Source organism: Lactuca virosa, chromosome 3 (assembly GCF_052849685.1).
Source record: "Lactuca virosa cultivar CGN04683 chromosome 3, Lactuca_virosa_CGN04683_v6, whole genome shotgun sequence".
NCBI classification, from domain to species: Eukaryota; Viridiplantae; Streptophyta; class Magnoliopsida; order Asterales; family Asteraceae; genus Lactuca; species Lactuca virosa.
In genome coordinates this window covers 403,276,918-403,297,808 of record NC_136428.1, presented here as the reverse complement: position 1 = coordinate 403,297,808, position 20,891 = coordinate 403,276,918, and the positions used below count along the sequence as shown (strand labels likewise).

Here is a 20,891-nt window from a genome sequence, read left to right as displayed (position 1 = left end):
ATAGCTTGACAATTATCTTCTAAACAAGTGAGGATAATCACTACCATATAAGAAAATTCGAATTTTATCAGTCAAAAACGTTTTTGGTAATTATCCCAACTCAATTCTGGTCAAAATCCCAAAAAATCTACCAACTGACGATCCGACTCGTCGAATCAAGCTTTGGAATCGTCGAGTAGCCCTGACTCGTCGAGTTCATCAGAGGACTCGACGAGTTCATCAGTCAGTTTTTTTGACTTTTTCAGCTAAGAACAATTAAGCTATGCATCAAATACAATAGAAAAACGACCTAGGCTCTGATACCACTGATGGGTTTTGAGCAAAACAACAATCCTATGGTGCACATGCAAACCCTAAAGCTTTGGATCTGGTTTTTCTAATTGTACATGCAATAATCATCCAAAGATTACAAACACTTAATCTAACATGCTATTTTCGAAATTGACTTAATAACAAGGTTAGAATGATACCTTTGATTGTAGCTTGAAGAATCAACCTTTGAGAGCTTTAGTATCACAAGTGCAATACCTCTAATCGATCACAAACACCAAGAAGCAAGTTGGAGAATATGAGAGAGAGAGAGAGAGAGAGAGGAGAGGCTAAAATCGACTCTTGAGATCCTTCTAGGGTTTCTAGTAGTCGAAAATATGATGCCAAGGGGTTCCTTATATAGCTGAGAAATTAGGGTTTCAGTCAAATACCTAATATGGTTGCTTAAGCCCTAAGCAGCCCATAGGATCCTTCCAGAACACTAGCCTTGGACGAAATCCTTATGGGCTTCCATAAGATTTCATCCATCCCTTAACTTAGGGATCCTCAGCCCATTTCCAATTATCTGATAATTACAATATCAGTCCCCTTAATTTAATTAATTTCTTTTGACCACAAAATTAATTCTAAATTAATTCTTGACCAATATTAATTAAACAACATGATTTCTCTTTTAATATATTATTCATATAATATATTAATAAATCATAATTAACCTCTTTCTCCATAATTCATCTAGTCAAGTTGCTTTGGTGAAGACAACCCAAAAGGACCATGCTACTATCGGGTCAAGTACATACCAAATATAGTTATGGGCTTAGACACCTAATCCAACAAGACCTTCCACTCAATACCCCTGAGTCGATCTCGACCTCAACCCTAAACAAAAACCAAACACTTGGAAATCTTTATACTAGATACAATCCCTCTTCTAATCCACTAATAATTCATGGTATGCAATTGGCATATGATATTTCTTGAAATTATAATCCACATACAAGTAGAGAAATAAACCCATGGATACACTTACCCAAAACTCAGTGAGATTTCAAAGCAAATACGACTGTTGATTAAGAGTAATTACACCATAGTTTCATAACAGAAAGGGAATTCAAATTACATATCAGCGATCTATTGCGGCTCGATCTTGACTTCCTGTGGAAGTACCTGCGATGAATCCTGAGCATCCCTAACCTCTATGCGGGGGCAATTCACCCTGATATGACCATGCTGATGACAACGATGGCATAAATCTACTTCCAATGTGCATTCTTGGCGATTGTGACCCTTCCACCTGCACCTGCCGCAGTTAGACCTGCTACGAACATCCTTTTATACCTCTTCGTTCTTCGTGCAACCGCCACGACCCCTCGAGTCTCTGACACTTGATGTCGCCGCACCCAATTGTTCGGTTCGTCGACACAGACCATGTTCCCGCTTCCTCTTCCCCAGCTTTCCATCCAAACCAATCTTCTTCTCCTGAGTTACCTCAACCATCGCATTAATCGCCTGCATAACTGAGGTCTGCCCCTCGAGTCTGGCGACCACTCTATCAGTGAAACACCCAATGATGTCGAGTGACTCCTCTCATAGGGCTCGCAAAACCTCCACAGTGATCCAATCATGTGGTAGACTCTCCTGAAGACAAGGTGCATAACCCACCCCAGTCCCAAATGACCAGAGTTAACAGTATGGTCCTCCTTCCTGAAGGATCTAGGGGATCCGTAAGCATTAGGCTCCAGATGAGCCCCCAAATGCCCCACAACGATCTCGGCCCGAAAGGCCTCTAGGCGACTATCCAAAAGTTCCAAAATCCCCTCCTTGACTGAAACGAAGATCACAGGAGTCTGATCAATGATGATGTGCGTAATCTCAGCTGAAATAAACTCTCTCATCCGATCGCCAAGCTGTCCGGCTCCAGAGCCTGAGCCACATCCCTCACGGCACCCGAACTGCCAATTGGTATCTCACGTAGCGTCGCCATGCTAAAATCATACCATAACAACCATCTGAATACCCGTCACATATTGAGGGATCACCAACACTACAAGCTCCCTGGTCTTATCTCAGCCTTCCTTGAATCGAGTACGAATCCTCTGCTTTCAGTAGTATGGGCCCCTACTACCTTCCACATCTATCCGTACTTTCCTCAAAGATTGCCTCGACTCCACCAAGTCCCTTGCACTAATACCATTCCCATCACTAATCCTATCCTAGGCTTTCCCTAGGTTCCTGAACCCACCTAGTCCTCAACTGCTAAAAGATTCCCAGTAATGTCAACTATCTACCTTATGAATATAGCCACATGCAACAGAGATCAAATAATCCTTCGAGTAAAAGACTCATCCCTAGAACGGTTAGACTCAAATGAGAGCTGCGCAATAGGGTCAAGTCCATCACTCTGAGATTATCCGGCATGTGTCCCATGTGACTTAGCATATTCACTTAGTAGCTAACTCACATCACTAGAGTCCCACACAGCACAAAGCAAGCAACATTCAGACAATGGAAATTCTAACCAACATGATCCAATCAAACCATTCTATCCTCTAATCAGGAATCTGTACATGCAATTCAAAGGCTCATACAATCAGGCATAACCTAAACAGGCCATCCTATCACTGACTGATCAGTACTAGCATGCATGTCTACAAGCACATATAATAGGCATATAATGCATCCTTCCTAGATCCTTAGCCCTAATCTAGCATGCAGTTCACATATTCTCACTTCATATCATAACATAACATAACATAATATGAATGGGTATCTTGGGGAAAACTTACTTGAGCTCGGCTGATTGCATGCATCGCACTCCTTGTTCTTTATCAAAACTCTTTATTTTAATTTTTAGAAAATTAATTTCTTGTAAAAATCTTTCAAACCCTCGATTTGAGTCCAGACACCCCCGAAGGTGTGTCCGAATCCCTCAAACCAAGGCTCTAATACCAACTTGTAACATCCCAAAATTCAAAACCAAAAATTTTATTTTTAGTTTAATAATTCATAAAACCAACACTATGAAAACATCCATAATAACATCCCATGTCAAATCCAAAGTGTCAATAATCAAAACATATTATCATAAAACAATATCAGAGTGTAATCCCAAAGATCTCATGTGCGGAAAACATAGTGTGATGCGTTGCGATCGAACCGACTCCTTTCCTTTGAAAACAAAGTACCTGAAACCAAAACTAAAAGTCGTAAGAACGAAGCTTAGTGAGTTCCACCATCATACCACATACCATATAACAAACATACTGCCAGGCAATTATGGGGTACCCGACCTACCCTGCCAGGCAATTCTGGGGTGCCCGACCTACCCTCCGGTTTATCTCAACCGGCCACGGGGACTATTTCACCCCGTACCAGTACCATATAATAACATAGCATAAACACACTGTCAGGCAATTATGGTGTGCCCGACCTACCCTGCTAGACAATTCTGGGGTGCCCGACCTACCCTGCCAGGTAATTTTGGGGTGCCCGGCCTACCCTTAGGTCCTTACGATCGTGACACGGGGACTATTTCCCCTACTACCACCATAACATACATCATAGCATGCTAGCACAAAAAAAATATCAGGTAGTAGCAAACTTAGATAATTATCACGAAGACAGTCATCTATCAAACAACTCCTACTAGTGGGCCGACATTGTGGCCATAGACCCACGTCTATTGGAAGGTAACTCACCTCGAATGTTGAAGCTCACTGCCCGAACTCCCTAGTTGTTGCCCTGAGGAATTCCCAAACTAACAATTACCAACACAAAATCCAATTAGCAACTAAGTTCTAAACCATGAACCATAATCCAAATCGTGGGGTAAAATGACCATTTCACCCCTGGCCAAACAAGACCATAACTAAGGCCCAAAACTATATAATCCATAAAAACCCATCAATGGCCTAATTTTCCAAAATGGGCCCAAACCCTTACATGGGCCTTTCCCTAAAGCCCATTTACTTCTCCGAACCAATGATTTTTCCGATGGCCTAAAGGTCCAACCCATTGGGCCTAATCAAGGCCTAACTACATTGGGCCCACTAAGGCCCAATTTATCATCTAAGGCCCATTAGGGCAAACCCAGCAAGGCAAGCCCAACCAGAATTCCATTACTCTAAAATCCTTAGTCCATTATGAGCCCAACCCAAAAGACAAGTCTAATACCAAGCTAACCCACAATCAAAGAGTCCAAAACGTGCACAGGGGCTGCTCACGTTGTGAGCTCTTCATGCTCACGTCGTGAGGTCATAGTTTCAGTCCAGAAACTTCCTCGAATACGTGCTCACGTCGTGAGGCTTCATTCCTCACGTCGTGAGTCCAGATCTGACCAAAAATGAGCATTAAGCTCCTAATCCATTAAGCCTTAACATGAGACAGTCTATAGGGTCTTCCTTGACCCTAAGGACCATAAAAATCGAAGCTTTTCAGTCACATATGTCCAATTATTGACATAAATACCAACTTGGTCAAAATGAAGGAAAAAGGGCCAAGACTCAAACTTGGAGTCCAAAACCATGACCAAAGTCCAAATCTAGAACATATAAGACTTAAGATGCCATCATAATCCATAAAGTTGCCAACTTTATGGACTCCATGCATGCTAACCAACATTACAAGCCATAAAATGCATGGAAACTTAGATCTAGCAAGCAAGGAAAGGAAATGCATGAACTTGAGGACTTACAAAGGTCCAAAAGCTCCTGAACTAGTTGATGATGAAACCCAGAAGCTAACTGATGCACCACCAATGATCTTCTTCTCCTTAATGAGCTTCAAAGCCTCCAAAATCTCTTGAATAACACCAAAATGACCAAGAACTTCAATGGGGGTTGAGATTAGGGTTTCCAAAGGTCTTGGGAGTGAAAGAGGCTAAGGAGGAGCAACCTTAATCATCTCATACCTTTAAATACCCGGAAATTAGGGTTTTAGTGCATCAGACGCTCCTCACGTTGTGAGCCCTTCATTCTCACGTCGTGAGCGTTAAATGAACTTGGTCAACAAGTCAACGATCACTCACCAGAACTACTCCAACTTCAAACGGCCATAACTTCTTCGTTTCAACTCCGTTTTGACGTTCTTTATATCCACGGAAAGGTGGGGAGAAGCTCTACACATCTATCAACTCATCATAGCCTCAAAACCTTCCGAACGAAAATCCAAAATTCATAAAGAGCTTGAACTGCCACTTTACCGATATGCGCCTTGGCTCCAATGCACAACCCAAACTCCCAAATTACCTACAATACATTATTTGTACCCAAATGGGTCTAGATCTATCTTTTCCAAAGGCCCTAAGCCTTATGATAACCTATCTTCAGGCCACAATCCCGAATTAGGAAAGCGATTCGGAATAGGGCGTTACAATTTTTGTCTATTATACAAGCTTGTTATCCTCATACTTGATTTGATATCTACTTTGATTCCCACATCGATTCAAGTATCAAAATATACTTCTACTTCATGTTTATACAACAAGACTTGAGGTTAGCTAAGGATTTGATTAAGGTTTGGGTTTAAAACCAAAACCAAGCCAAGGAAACCCAAGTACCCCGGAATTTTTTTTTCATTACCCTAAAAATAAAATAGGGATACTCCTTTACTTTGATCCTGGCTCCTCCACTACCTCACATAATTCATTTACTATACTCAAACTATTGACCTTTTATGCAAATATACCATCTCGGGACCAACTGTGTCATGTGGGCTCTAAATGAATCACTTATAAGACTGGTAATCTAGTATGTGTGGTTAGAGTTAGACAGCTAAACTGCTAAACAATAAAAAAAATCAAAAAATCGTCTTGATTTCCATTGATGGTCTCCGATGTTAAATTTTGCATACTTTGATTTTTATCGATCATTAAAAAAGCAAGAGTCACTTTAATCTCAATTTCAAACCTGAATTGCAGTTTTAAATTGAGTGATGTTATATTGGATATTAACGAAATTGATAACTTCCTTGTTAGTATTAACAAAAAAAACAACTTTTTTGCATATTTAAAAAATGACCGCATGGTCTAGAATGGGTTGCTCCGGATCCAATATACAACAGATCCCTTCCCATTTATGTGGTCCCCACTACATAAAGGGAGTCCAAAATGTGGTACTTATCACAACATGGAATAGTATTTCAGAGTCTCTAAAAAAACCCTAAAATTCCGAAAAGACGAACCATGGATCCACACTTGGCTGAGCATGCGGTGTACCATGTTAGTTTTACAATTCTTTTTCTTGTACGATTTGTACTTCAATGTTAGGAACGTATATTCGGAATGTGTTGAACAAATTTGGACTGTTATAGGCTTGCCTACCGCTATTTATTGTATTTATGTTGTTTTGTTGTTTAGTAGGTCTTAAAACAACTTCTAGTTATCTTTTACAATCAAGACTACCCAAAAATCATGTCTGAAATAGTCCTAAATTCGAATAACAATCCCATAATAGACTTTTCAATATCCATATTTCGGTTTTATTGGTTGTCATTGTTTTGTAGTTAAGTGTTCTATTATATCTACATAATTATGAGTGATTTTCATACAACAAAAAATTCAAATCATTCCCAATTCTGAAGCAATATTCTAAATTAGTTTAAAGGTGCACCCGATCAACTTTAGGTTTCACAGACGATGAGATAACATCGCACATCCTATAACTTTCGAATAAGATCGACTTTCGATAAATGATCTTCATATCCATCTATAATATCTATATTTGTTTGGGCTAATATTATATAATGCTAAATGCATTTTTATTTTCATAGGCAAGCATCACTTCTAGAAACAAAAAGGAATCCACATGCACCAACGCCAAAGCTTAAAGTAAGGATGAGATTAGAGAAAATGTTAAAACTTAAACCGAAAGCGGATAGAATTCCCAACGATGAGAATATGTCAAACCATGATAAGACTTTTATTTTATATTGGTGTACTTTGTTTTTGGATCACCAACTAGTGAATTTTATATAAGGTTAATTATTTATTTGAACCATAATTGAACTTTTTTATAATAGTCTTCAACATCCATTGTTGTGTCATTTTAATTGAAGTGGTACACATTGAGGTTAAACAACAGGTTCTTGTTAACAACATTGTGTTGGAATTCATTCATCATTTTAAACATATACAAGATCAATTGGAAGAAACAGAGATCCCATTACCATCCTTAAAATCTGCAAAGCGTAGAAAAAGTGATTTGTACTATGAAAATGCTCTTGATTACAATGTCTAGAGATATACAAAAGTTCCTCAACACAATTAAAAGAATCAAAGAAGCATGTGTGATGAGTCCACCACTTGAAGAGAGACTTTTATTGACTAATAATGCCATGAATTTGATTGAAAGTTACATAGGATTGTTTGATCACATAGTGACTGCTCAGTTGGAAGTTACACAAGTACGAAGTACACTTTTCTATTTTAGAAAAAGACGTTATGTAGTATATTTTGAACACTAATATGTCAGTTGTTATGATTTCATTAATGTCAATTGTTTTCATTTTCATTACTTATACCAAAAGGATACCAAACGATAGAATCATCTTACAAATCCATTACAATGACATCAAACTAATTATGGTCACGTCTTTGACATGATTAGTATTAAACAACATCATAATAAACAAATCACAAAAAAAAACAAACAAACAAACAGTGAATACCACACACACACAAATATAAAAATTCTGATCATAAACACCATATTACTATTGTGCTTCAAATGGTTTTTGCATACTAGATTTTAATGCAATATACCAAATGTTAGGTAGTTCTTGATCATACCATATAAATGCTTACATGGGTTTTTTTTCACTCCAATAAATTGAAAACTTGGCTTTAATATCAACATGTGTTAAAGAAATGGTTGTTTGTGAACAGTACATTGGGAGTTTGAGCCACTTAAACAAGAGATCATAGTTATTATTTTTCTTATAAGTTGTAACAGTTGGCTATCACAACAAGCAATTTTAGAAAACCTTGTCTGAATGGGATAATCTGAAGTTCATAATGTATAGTTGATTGACATTTGGTCGGTCCAAAATGTAATATGGTTCTTTGAAATGTCCGAAATATAAATATGCATAGGTTATATAAAGAATAATCAGTTTAATATCACGGTAGATGTAAAATAAAAACTTATAAAATAGAATAACTATATTTTATGGCCCACATCTAGATATTGTAATTGATACATTGTTTTTTTGCTATCAATAAAACCATGTTTTATTCTAATAACATCTTCAAGACAGTCATGTTCATCCATAAGTTCGCCAATTTCCTTATCCGCACCACCATTCTACTTTTATGCCACTTTAATATTTTTATAGTATCAAAAGTCCATTTCATCTTCTTATACGTCCTTCATCGTGTTGAAACTGGACATCTTAGGTGGCTGTGGTCCACCATGATAGCAGTTCGGATGATCTTAGTCGACTTTAGAAACTAGTTTAAGATCAGAACAACAATAGCATTATTCTTCACAATGCCAATGACCATCTTCATACGATGCTGCAACTGATTTCTTTTTCAACGATTGCTTGGATAACTCATGTTTATAAGAAAGTGAATGAATTACTTCAACTGATTTTATAGAAAAGTGAATTAATTAGCTAACTTTGGTATGAAGAAGGGAATATTATGGTTAACATGTTTATATACTACTTGAATAAGGTTGTAGGTGATAAGTAGATAATGTTAGGTAGGGATGAGCATATGGACCGGGGAACCGGCCGGAACCGGTACCGGAACCGGCACCGGCACCGGAACCGGAACCCGATGGAACCGGTCGGGCCGGGACCGAGACGTTATTTTTGTGGATTTTTGGAACCGGAACCGATATAACCGGAACCGGTAGAACCGGCAAAAACCGGAACCGTATGATGCTATTTTTCGAGGACCGATTCCAACATTTGAAGACACGACAAGAACCGATAGGAACCGGTAGAACCGCCGGCCCGGTTCGGTTCTTGATTTTGGCCGAAGCCGGTTCCCGGGTCGGGTCCGGTTCGGGCCGGTTCCGGCCGGTTCGGTCCTTTTGCTCATCCCTAATGTTAGGTGACATCGTTAAGGTATTAGAGATATACATATTATGTGTCTGACTTTCGTACGAGATGCTCATAATGCATACTCGATTCGCAAAATGTAGTACTTTTATATATTGGAATGCATATCGAGTTATGGACTAAAATGACAATCCTCGTGAAATACGTTCATTTTGTGTTTATATAAACCTAAAAAGCAAATGAAGAAAGCCGTGCATGTTTGATTTGTACTACATGCATCGAAAGTGGTACGTCTCCAAGCCAATAACTATCTTAACGAATTCTTATATATATATATTAAAGAGGACACTTCTTAGGAATAGTGCCTAACCAAGATACTAACTATGTTACTGTTCATCGGGTTAGCTCCTCGACCATGGTAAGAAATATCGGTTGTTCAGTTTGTTTGTTCTTATCCAACCTTTTCTTCTCCCATCAAAATCGTCTAGAAGCCCTAAAACCACCCCCACCCCACCGATCGATTTTGCTAACGTTCATCGCCACCGCCATCCAATCCACCGCCTCCACTCTCTCCATACCTTTACTCCTGTTGCTATATACTTGGCTCCTTTGTATGTGCAGAAGGAGACGAACCGTTCATTCAGGTAAAATCCACTTCAATCATTTTTCTTCAAATCGCTTCTTCATTCGAGTTTCTTCCCTATAGTTCACACTTTGGTTTTTCAAATCGATTGGTTTTAGTCTAATGTTTAATTGTCGATCTTTTGGCGGTGCTTCTACTTCACTTTCGGATTTCAAGGTCTTTTTTCACATTTGGGATTTATTTTGATTTCCGGATTGTTGTAATTTTCGACCACTGCTTCAATTGGTTTTATCAGGTAAACCCTTAACTTTAATTTCTTTAAAATACGTTTTCTTTTTGTTTTGGATGTAAATTAGTACAAATTGTTAAGTTTTTTGTGATGAAATCCATTAAACGCATGGAAAAAAAATGTTTTGGGGAAAATAAATCGAATGGAGGTGTATACCAATTTACTTCTCTTCTGATGGGTCTATTTGTTTTTTTTATTGGTTTTTATTTCTCTCTGTTTGAAGAACTTTGACACCGTCACCGAGAACAACTGAAGTCTCTACCGGTAGAGATTTGGGAATCATCAAGACATGACGTCCGAGTTATGAAAGTCTCTCAATTCCTGTGGATAAAAACTCTGAAGGCAGTTTTAGTCGAGGACATGATTGATATAAGAGCATCATCTTCCTTTTTATGACTTTTAAATTTCACTTTTTATGCTTATGACACCATATTTGTTCTTATGTCGACTTTTTTTTGGGTTGTTTGTATCTCAGACTGTAAATGACTTCGTTTGAAGGTCACCGAGCTTAGGATTGCAGTTGGTTGATAGGGCGACACAGGTATTGGAACAATTTGGAATGGTATGCTAACTTTGATTACGTGTTGAAACATTTGCCCACCAACTGTTTGTTAAAAGTTTTTACTGAATTCTCATATTTTTTATGTCGTCTCTAACTGAAACTTATCATCTATTGGTTTATGAGATTTACTCAAACAAACTAATCAAAGAATGAAACAATGGTTTTTGTTTTTGAATCCCAGGTACAACTTTGTTCCAAACAGACAGATACAATTGGATTTTTGAAGTCAAAGATATATAGTAATTGACAGGTCCTCAATGGAAACAGACAGATACAATTGGATTTTTGAAGTCAAAGTGATGCAACTTCCTGTCCTCTTTCAGCAGAAAAATCAACAACTGTGACAAAAATACCCTTTTGGCCAAAACTTTCTGTATTTGCTTCATATCATGATTCCTTCTTCAATTTTTCTTTGTGTGTGTGCGCATGTGTGTTTTATTTAAACATTTTTGATTGATCGTTGACTCAGTTGCACTGGAACTTTGGAAACAAATATTTTCGTGTCCACCAACTCTTCAATTGCACCGGTATCTCCTGTTCCATACCAATTTTTCATTGGCTTAGATTAACTCTTTTCTCATTTTTCAAATGGGTGAAACAGGTTCTCTTTGTTCCTTTTTTAATAAAAAGGGATAGGAAAAAGATACAATTTCCTAAAGTTTTTGGTTCATGTTTGAAGCTTACAACATACTACCTGTATCTTTTTTTTTTAATTCCAACTCTCCAAACTGGAAGGAATATTCCTGCAACACAGGTAATAAAATAAGCCTTTTTTTTTTCTTTGTTCTTCGTTTGTTTAACCAAAACCTGATCTATGATATTTTTTTTAAGTCTGAAAACGGTCTGGAAATTGGGGCACTTATGATTACTTTTCAGATTTCATATTTGCAAAGGATTTGTTATTTTTATTTTCTTTTATAATTTTTTGGATGTGAAGTCCATTGTAGGTAATGAGTGTTTGCATCCTCCCTCTTGGATCGGGGAATCTGGTGGCACCTAAAATACTGGTGATCTTCACGTTTTACACATTTCCATTAATAGCTTCTGGTAACGGCATCAATTTTTTATTCATTTTTTTTTCGCAATTTTTAAAAATTAAAAAAAACCACCATTTATATGATTTTATATATAGAGCTAAACATTTAAAGTATCTATATTTATAGATAGTTCGAGATGTGAATAAGAAGTATAAAGAAAAAGCAGGTTGTTGCTCCTAAATATGCATGCTACTTTTTCATGGTGGGACAAAAAAAACTCCATATTAGTCTATAGTCCAACCTATTCATCTCAATTGTGAAGTGATATTTGTATCTTAATTTTGTGTTAGCATATATGGGGAATTCTTTTTAATAGACAATGAGGGCAATTCTGTAACTTTTGTTTGCAAATATCTTAATTAGTTTTGGTGTGGTTTGTTTATGTTACAGGAAAGTTTGGTGTTGAAGGACCAAATAGCACTTCTTTTCAGGGGTAATGCAGAATTGAAATGTGTTGTAGCTGCCATGTATGTTCGATTTACAAATGAGCCCCATCTCTCTTTTCGTATTCTTTTGTTCATAAAAATAAATTTTATAGAGCTATCTATTAATAAAGGCTTAACATAAAAACAATTTTTGTTTTCAGTGCTACATACAAGTTAGAAAAATAAAGTTTTTGTTCACATTCATAAATCTTCATGGTTTATATTTTATAATATACTATGATATGCAGTTTACTTTCTTCTGTTATTGAAGAATTACTTGAGAAATATGTTGAATTGTTGTTCTATTATTGTTAAACTTATATAGCTGAAATTATTTATTTTCCTTCTAAAACACTAAAAAAAATTTAACGGTTTGCGCATTACAGTGGGTCTGCTAGATGTCACCCGTTTAGACAATTGAAGAGTTGTGCAAATCTCAGCTGGGTTCATAATTTTCTTTTCGGTTCTTGGTATTTTCATTTCCATTTTTACCCTTTTATATCTTTTTTAAAGTATCATATTCCTAAACTTTTGGAACGATAATTTTATTTATAATTTAATCTATGAAAGTTAATTTTTTTTTTGTGGTTAAATTTTACAGGGAACTAAAAGCAAGGTTAAAGGGTGTGCATGGTAAGAAGGAATTGGTTTGATGGTTTAAAGGTTTTATCCAAATTTAAGAGATTGTTGAAGGTGCCAACTTGATGGTTGGAAAAGAACTTAAAGGAGGCCAGTCTATAAATTGTGTTTTTTTTTTTTTTAGTTTTTTTTCTCTTTTGTGTCTTTATGGAGGTAAGTGAAAAAGGATTATGATCACATGAAGAAAGTAAATTATTTTAAGGATAATTGTTGTTAGTATCAATGGATATGGATGATGACTATAACGATGAAATATTAACAAAATATTTGAATGACAGATGATTATTTTTAGAGGAACCTATGGTGAAAAGAAAGGTAGTCAGGTAGATCTTTATGCGGTTAAATTGGGTTCATGTGAGGTATTCACTTTATTTGGCAACATTTTACCTGTTCAAGACATCAGTACACAACACAAGAGATAGTTGTTGGATTAAACTCTGAATTTGTACTTCTTAGAGATAGATTATGGGGATTGTTGTTTGAAGAGAATGTGATAGCTAAGGTCGAAAATCATAAGCCTATCTTAAAATCCTCCAAAACCATCCATAAGAAACACCAGATGCCAAAAATAATCATATCTGTTTAGATTCATCCCCGCAACGCGGGGCTCCTCATCTAGTTATGTATACTAAAGGGATAAAGAAGAAAGTTTAAATAATGGAAGGATGAAAATAATATTTTAGAAAGTTCAAAGTTATAAGGGTACAAATTATAAAAACCAATATTTGAAAGTAGAGGGTAAAATAGAGGGGCAAAAATAATATGTTTAAAGTTGATGTAAGGTAAAGTTGACATTTAAAAAAATATTAAAAGCCTTATTTTCAAGAAAAAAAATGTGAAAAATGTAGGTAGACACAAATTAAAAGGTTGAATTAAAGACCATGGATAACTCGACCGATTTTGGTTTTTTGAATAGATATAATATGTTGCAACATTTTTGTTACCTTAAACCATTTTATCCTCGAATTTGCTTTTGCCCTCGCCGTGTTTTTCCACCGATTCCCTTACAAATGTTCTTCTTCCACATCTGTTTTCTCTTTTTCATACCATCTACATTTTACAGTGTAGTATATCATCCTCGAATTTGTGTCTTGCCATTTTCCTTTATTTATGGGTTCTTCATAAAAACCATAGACTCGGTTTTATTGATTTCATATGTTTCTCGTTTATGTCGTAACCGTATTTTCAGGATTCTCGTAGAGGGATGGATTCAGTAGAGGGTCAGGACTGCAATAATGTAATTTACTGTTGTAAAAAGACTTTTGGTAAAAGGATTTTTGGTAAAATGAGTTTTTTAAATTATGTTTAAATTAACTTTTGAGGGGGCAAAAAATAAATTTAATGATTGGTAAGTTTAAGGGTATTAATGTAATTCACTTTCTACTTATTTCAAAAGTCACAAAAAGTTGGGTTTCTATGACTTTTGAAAGATAATGATTTTGTTCTTTGGCAAAAGTTGTTTCAAAAAATCTTTTGTACTTCCCAAATAACTTTTGGATTTTTTTTTGTAAAAGTCAAAAGTCTAAAAGTTGTTTTAAAAGCAATGACAAATACCCTCTAAGTCAAACGGACGATGAGTGGCATGGAATTGAAGCTTATGCATAAGGAAATTACATAATTTCTTCAATCTGGTCAACAACCAATTGCTAGAAGACGGGTATTTCTAGAACCTTTAACCCCCTTTTGATTCCATCTCAATACGAAAGCATTATGGAAACAATTAAGCTTCAGATTTCATAAACCTCCAATTTCTTCAACACCAATGTATACCTAAAGAATCTGATAACCACATGAATTGTATTCGAAGAATCAAGGTATACCCTTTAGAGCCATTCTTCATCAGCAATTTTTTCTAATAATATGTATAGTAATTTCTGATGAATGTTTGGATAATTTGATTGTGATGTACCCTCCTCCACAGATAGTGAGTTTGATAAGAAAAAGGGTAAGAACGAACGAAACCTATTTTCTTTAGAGTACGATTAGGAATGGATATAAATCGTATAGTTGAGAACTAGTAATATATCCTCGACTTATCTTATTCAGGGGCTGAAGTAAGAGCTACGAAAGGCTTTTTTTTTTTTTTTTTGTCACAATGGAGTTTACTGGAAGGGTTCATGCATTAATGGATTGCCAAAGTAAGATCTCTATTATTATTTCAAGTTTTGGTCAAAATATAATATCTTTAATTTTTAAACCTACGTTGACTTTTCTTGAAAAAGTGATTTTTTTATTGCAACTATTTTTTGTACTGAGACGACAAAAAATTGAATCTCATATATCTTTGTATTCATTCGATTCAGGCTTTTTGCTAGCAAGCCTGCAACGATATTTTTTTACCTTTCCAATTAGATTGATTATATATGTTCTTTATTTTCATGTAACTCATTCCTTGGTAATTCCTGGTGATATAGATGTGATATCATTTTTTTAAAACGACCAGATGTGATTGTCTTAAAGTTGTATGTTCCTACGATATATGTTAAGTTCATTGAGTAAGTTTTTGTTTTTCATGTTCCTTTCATGTCCTCTATCCATTCTAGAAACAATTTAAAAATACTCTTTTGGTAACATAATCCTTCGCAATCATCTAATTATAGTTACTTTTAAGTAATGGGTAATACACTTACCCACCCTACAATGAATTTACTTCTCAATTCGAAGATTATTGTATGTTGTTGCTTAATATTCAAGATTTTATTAACTATTTGTTCGTTCAAAAATTTTAGAAAGTAGATTACCCATTGGAGTCTTGTCCATACTACAAAAATCAGAATCTGTTGATCTTGTGATATGTATACCTTAACGAATTGCAGATAAATCTTGCTGCCGGATTCAACCAAACACTTTCCGGTGACGCAAACCTCCCGATGCTAACGTGCGTCAGTTCAAACCAGCAGCCATGGAATTCGACACTCCCTACACTTATTCATCTCCCAAACTGCAAAACCCAATTCGATATAAACCAAATTCATGCTCGATTACTAACAACCGGATTCATCAAAAACTCTTATCTAACCACGAAACTAATCCTCAATTTTGCTTCTTCACCACACACTCCCCTAATCCAATTCGCTCGCCATATCTTTTTCTCGCATTCGATTCCGCGAAGCTCAAAAATGAAGGACCCTTTTCTTTGGAATGCCATAATCAAAACCTTTTCACATGGGGATGACCCAAAACAAGCTGTTTTTGTTTTGGGCTTGATGCTTCAGAACAGGGCTTGTGTCGACAAGTTCTCGTTTTCGTTGGTTTTGAAAGCGTGTTCACGGATGGGGTTGATTAGAGAAGGAATGCAGGTTCATGGGTTTTTGATAAAAATTGGAATTACAAGTGATTTGTATTTACAGAATTGCTTAATTTCTATGTACGTTAGAGGCGGATGTGTTGAGTTTGCGCGTCAAGTGTTCGATAGAATGCCCGAGAGGGATTCAATTAGTTTTAATTCGATGATAGATGGATACGTTAAGTGCGGGATGATAACATCAGCGCGTGAATTGTTTGATTCCTTGCCATCGCAGATGAAGAATTTAAGGTCTTGGAATTGTATGATTAGTGGATATGCGGTTGTGGAAGATGGTTTTAGCCTCGCTTGGGAGTTGTTCGACGAAATGCCTGAGAGAGACATGGTTTCATGGAACTTGATGATTCGTTGCTGCATAAAGAGCGGGAAGATCGATTTAGCACGTACACTCTTCGACAGAATGCCAGAAAAAGACGTCATCAGCTGGGCTAAACTGATCGATGGGTATGCAAAACTGGGCAACATTAACACTGCTCGACACCTGTTTGATGAAATGCCTCAACTAGACATAATCTCATGTAACGTCATAATGGCTGGATATTTGCAAAACGGTGGTTCTTTAGAAGCCTTAAACATCTTCCACAACATAATGAGTGACAACAATCTCACTCCTGATGACACCACTTTTTCACTCGCCCTTTCTGCAATCGCACAATTAGGGTATGCCCATGAAGGTATCACTATCCATACGTATATAAACAACAAAGGTCTTAAATTAGAAGGAAAACTCGGGGTTTCACTCATAGACATGTATTCAAAATCAGGCATGATAGAAACCGCTATGCATGTTTTTGAAACCCTAAAACAAAAAAACATCGATCATTATAATGCCATGATTGGTGGTTTAGGCATCCATGGATTTGGGAAACAAGCTTTCAATATGTTTCTTGAAATCCAAACACTTAACCTAAAACCAGACACAATCACATATCTAAATGTTCTAAACGCGTGTGCTCATTCGGGATTACTAAAAGAAGGTGTTATGTGCTTCAAAATCATGACAAGACACCACAAAATGGAACCAGAAATCCAACATTTTGGTTGCTTAATTGACATATTTGCCCGTGCAGGGAAAATAAAAGAGGCCATGGGTATTATAGACCAAATGCCCTTTGAGCCAAATGGTGTGATGTGGCGTGCTTTGTTTAGCGCGTGTAAGAATCTTGAAAATACCATAGACACAGACATACCAATCTTGAAGGATGAAATCATGATGGATTGTTATGATTCAAGTAATTATATCTTGTTGTCTAACATTTATGCACGATTTGGGATGTGGGATTTTGTTAGAAAGGTGAGGGGAATGATGAAAGAAAGGAAAATCAAGAAAGTTCCTGGGAGAAGTTGGATAGAACTTGATGGAACTTTTCATGAATTTTTTGTGGGAGATGGGAGTCATCCACAAGTTGAAGAGATTTATTCGGTGTTGGATAATTGGTCTCATGTTAAATCTTTCAAGTTAGATTCTAAATTTGAATCTGATTTGTTCCTGATTGGTAGCTAGATTTGAATATAACTAGTTTTGTGTATTTTGTATAGGGTTAAATGTATGAAATAGCAATGTACTTTCATTTCATATATTTGTGTATTATAGTATCTTACTTTTGTTTCTTTCTATTACAGCATTATATATATATATATATATATATATATATATATATATATATATATATATATATATATATATATATACTTTTAGTATTTTTCTGACATTTAGATGACATTGATATAATTGGGCATATTTTTCAAAGTGCAATGTTGTAATAGGAAGAAATGAAATTCAAATGCTATTAAAAACAAATCAATTCGATATGGGTTAATTGCAATAAATAGCAATGTACTTTCATATATTTGTGTATTGTAGCATGCTATGTTCGTTTCTTTTTGTTACAACATTTTTTTGTTAACGTTGTACTTTGAAAAATATAACTGGTTATAGCATTGTACTTCATTTTTTGTGTATTATCAGGATGACATTGCTATAGTTGGGTAAATTTTAAAAGTATGATGTTTTTATAGGAAGAGATGAAAGTAAAATGTTATAATAAACAAATCAATGAAAGTACATTGTTATTTCTTACATAGCTATTTTTGCTTTTTCTAGTATAGGGTTAAATGCCAGAATTAGCAATGTAATTTTGTTTATTTGTGTATTATAGCATCCTGCTTTCATTTCTTCCTATTTCAACATTGTATTTTGGAAAATCTATTCAATTTTATCATTGTCGTTTCATCATTTTTCTACAATATCTAGATAACATTGTTGTAATTGGGTATATTTTTCAAAATACAATGTTGTTATAGGAAGAAATGAAAGCAAGTATATAAGTGTAATCGGGTTTGGAGCCCTCGCAACAAGTTTTTTTTCATACATTTTCCTTTTTTTACCAAGACGATGGAGATTAAAGACAATCGCTTTTAAATTTCATACTTTTTTCCTTTATGTACTAATCAAATAAAATAAATTACTTTTTAGTTGGTTAAGAAAAGTGTTACAAATTTTATAGCCCCCAAAGGAGGGTTTTGATCTCAATGGAATATTCATAGTAAAAGTTGTCTCGTGCAAAGTGACAAAAAATGAGAAAGTTTGCAAGGATAATCAACATTTATATCATTCGATACTTTTGGTTTCCTAGCATTAGAGACTTTCGGCAATAGAGTCCAATCGGTCATACATAAATAACAATGTTATGACTCCAATACCTATGGACGTAGTTTTCAAAGAATTAGGACTTGTTTGGTTGTGAGAAACTGTTTTAAGTTTTTTTGGAAAAGTTTTCAGAAACAAGGAGTGGAGTTCTTATTTTTAATTTTCAATAGAAAGTATAGAAAACACGTCTGGTTAAAGCTAATTGGGTTTTCATTTTCCATTTTAAACAACTAGAAAACATGTTTGGATATGTATATTCTAGCGTTCTTTTTTCAACTTTTTTTTTATTTCAAATAATACAATATTTAACATATTTGAACATAAAATGAAACAAAAATTTGATATATAAAAAATACGAATGTCACAAAGAAGAGTTAAGGTGAGTGAGTAAACGATGCACATGAAACCACAATATCCCAAGGGAGGTAATGTTTTGTTCTGACATGTTCTAGTTTTACGAAATGCAATTAAACAACTTGTTCAGTTTTGTTACAATCTGTCAAGCCAACATCGGTCATACTATCTGATGTTACCTTATTGCTACTATGCTTGTCATTGTGGACTATCTCTAATTCGATATAATATATATATATATATATATATATATATATATATATATATATATATATATATATATATATATATATATATATATTAACTTACACCAAATATCTAAAGTATCATCCAATACTGAAAAACGATTAATGAAGTTTATGTATCAAAACCGCATCACAAATAGTCATGATGGTGGCTAATGATCAAAAGTAATAAAATAACCTTATGTTAACGCATGCATGTATAGACGATAGTAGACACGTGTGATGCGTATGTATATATACTATATATAGTTAAATAATGGCCAATAATTGTCCGTGTATATGTTATAAAACTTAAGTTTTATATAACACGGTTATTCATACATGATTAGGTATAGCTAAAATCTATATAATTAAATCTTCAACATGGAATTATAAAACATAAATATAACTTTTTGCTAAATCAATTATACATATTTTTAAGGGAAAACTGGAATAAAGTCCCTACATATTGGCCTCATAATCGATTTAGTCCCTAGATATATTTTTTATTCAATCAAGTCTCAAATACCGGTAATCATATTCAATTTAACCCTTTGACCCGGTCAACAGGTCATCCAACTTTCAAAAATTACATTTTTGGCCCAGATTTCAAAATCTATTACAAATTTAGTCCAAAATTTACACTTTTGGCCCAGATTTTAAATTTTGTTACAAATTTGGTCCAAACTTTACCCTTTCTACCCAAATTTTAAAATTTTATTATGAATTCATCCTAACTTTAGTTTTTTTTACAACTTTTTTTCTCAAAGAATTGTTTCTAATATGTTTTTTCTTTATAAAATCATATTTATACAAAAAAACGTATTTTCACATAAAAATCTTATATTTTCTATATAAAAACTTTTTTTAAAAACTTTTTTGTATATGAAATATCTAGTTATAAAAATAGGTATTTATATAGAAAAAACCTATTTTTATAACTAGATATAAAAATATATAGGGACTAAATCGATTATGAGGCCAATACGTAGGACTTTACTGCAGTTTTTCCTATTTTTAAAGTCCCAATGGATTCTTGATTGCTAACTAGAAAAGATCCCCCGCGTTGCGGGGGCCGGAAGGTAGCCCGTGATGAACCACGGGTAATTTTTTTATTGGTTTTTTACATATATACAAATTTCTACGCCTTACTGATACAGATTTATTCAGGAGAGAATAGTGCAAAAAGTAAGGACTATAATTCTTTGAACTATATATAGACGTGAACCTAAATTGTCAAAAATATGTTACCAGCATATAAAATGTATATGTTACAGATAATTAGAATGAAAGTAGAATGCTATAGTGCTCCCTAACTCATGTACATGGCCATTCTTGGAGTCAAGCCCCTGATTCCATTCCATCATTTTCAGAAAAAAAAAAGTAAAATTTATTTTATCATTATTACTTATATGGACTTTATAGTCTTTCATCTTGGGCTATCTCTGTAAGAGTGTCATAACAAAATGCATCCATTTTTAAAATGATTCAAACCACTGAAATCACAAACAAAAATGTTTACACAAACAAACCTGTGTGTGCGATGTT

The 20,891-nt window shown here is 34.9% G+C and overlaps 1 protein-coding gene and 1 long non-coding RNA gene across 15 annotated transcripts; both read left to right on the top strand.

The window, feature by feature from the left end:
• The first annotated feature begins 9,642 nt into the window (after positions 1-9,642).
• On the top strand, positions 9,643-13,108 carry LOC145167763 (uncharacterized). 10 transcript variants are annotated; one of them, XR_013741426.1, is made up of 10 exons: positions 9,643-9,920; positions 10,076-10,154; positions 10,372-10,689; positions 10,978-11,083; positions 11,180-11,237; positions 11,312-11,464; positions 11,648-11,757; positions 12,138-12,214; positions 12,559-12,642; positions 12,774-12,829. It is a non-coding gene; the product is annotated as an uncharacterized LOC145167763 (long non-coding RNA). The 10 variants fall into 10 exon arrangements; XR_013741424.1 differs by having other exon boundaries at positions 10,913-11,083; XR_013741425.1 differs by having other exon boundaries at positions 9,644-9,920; positions 10,961-11,083.
• Positions 13,109-14,492: 1,384 nt separating this feature from the next.
• On the top strand, positions 14,493-17,730 carry CRR4 (Pentatricopeptide repeat (PPR) superfamily protein). 5 transcript variants are annotated; one of them, XM_079087007.1, is made up of 4 exons: positions 14,497-14,625; positions 14,733-14,756; positions 14,858-14,949; positions 15,628-17,730. In XM_079087007.1, the coding sequence occupies exon 4, from the start codon at positions 15,682-15,684 to the stop codon at positions 17,617-17,619; it is 1,938 nt and encodes a 645-aa protein (XP_078943133.1). In that variant the 5' UTR covers positions 14,497-14,625; positions 14,733-14,756; positions 14,858-14,949; positions 15,628-15,681; the 3' UTR covers positions 17,620-17,730. The 5 variants fall into 5 exon arrangements, with proteins under 5 accessions (XP_078943131.1, XP_078943130.1, XP_078943133.1 ...); XM_079087005.1 differs by lacking the exon at positions 14,733-14,756 and having other exon boundaries at positions 14,493-14,625; XM_079087006.1 differs by having other exon boundaries at positions 14,733-14,949.
• Positions 17,731-20,891: the final 3,161 nt, after the last annotated feature.

Excerpts from the sequence above, each read along its gene's own strand:
- CRR4 (XM_079087004.1), top strand. The coding sequence starts at position 14,602 with ATGAATTGTATTCGAAGAATCAAG. Across the intron at positions 14,626-15,627 it reads ATTGTATTCGAAGAATCAAG|ATAAATCTTGCTGCCGGATT; the intron begins GTATACCCTTTA and ends AACGAATTGCAG.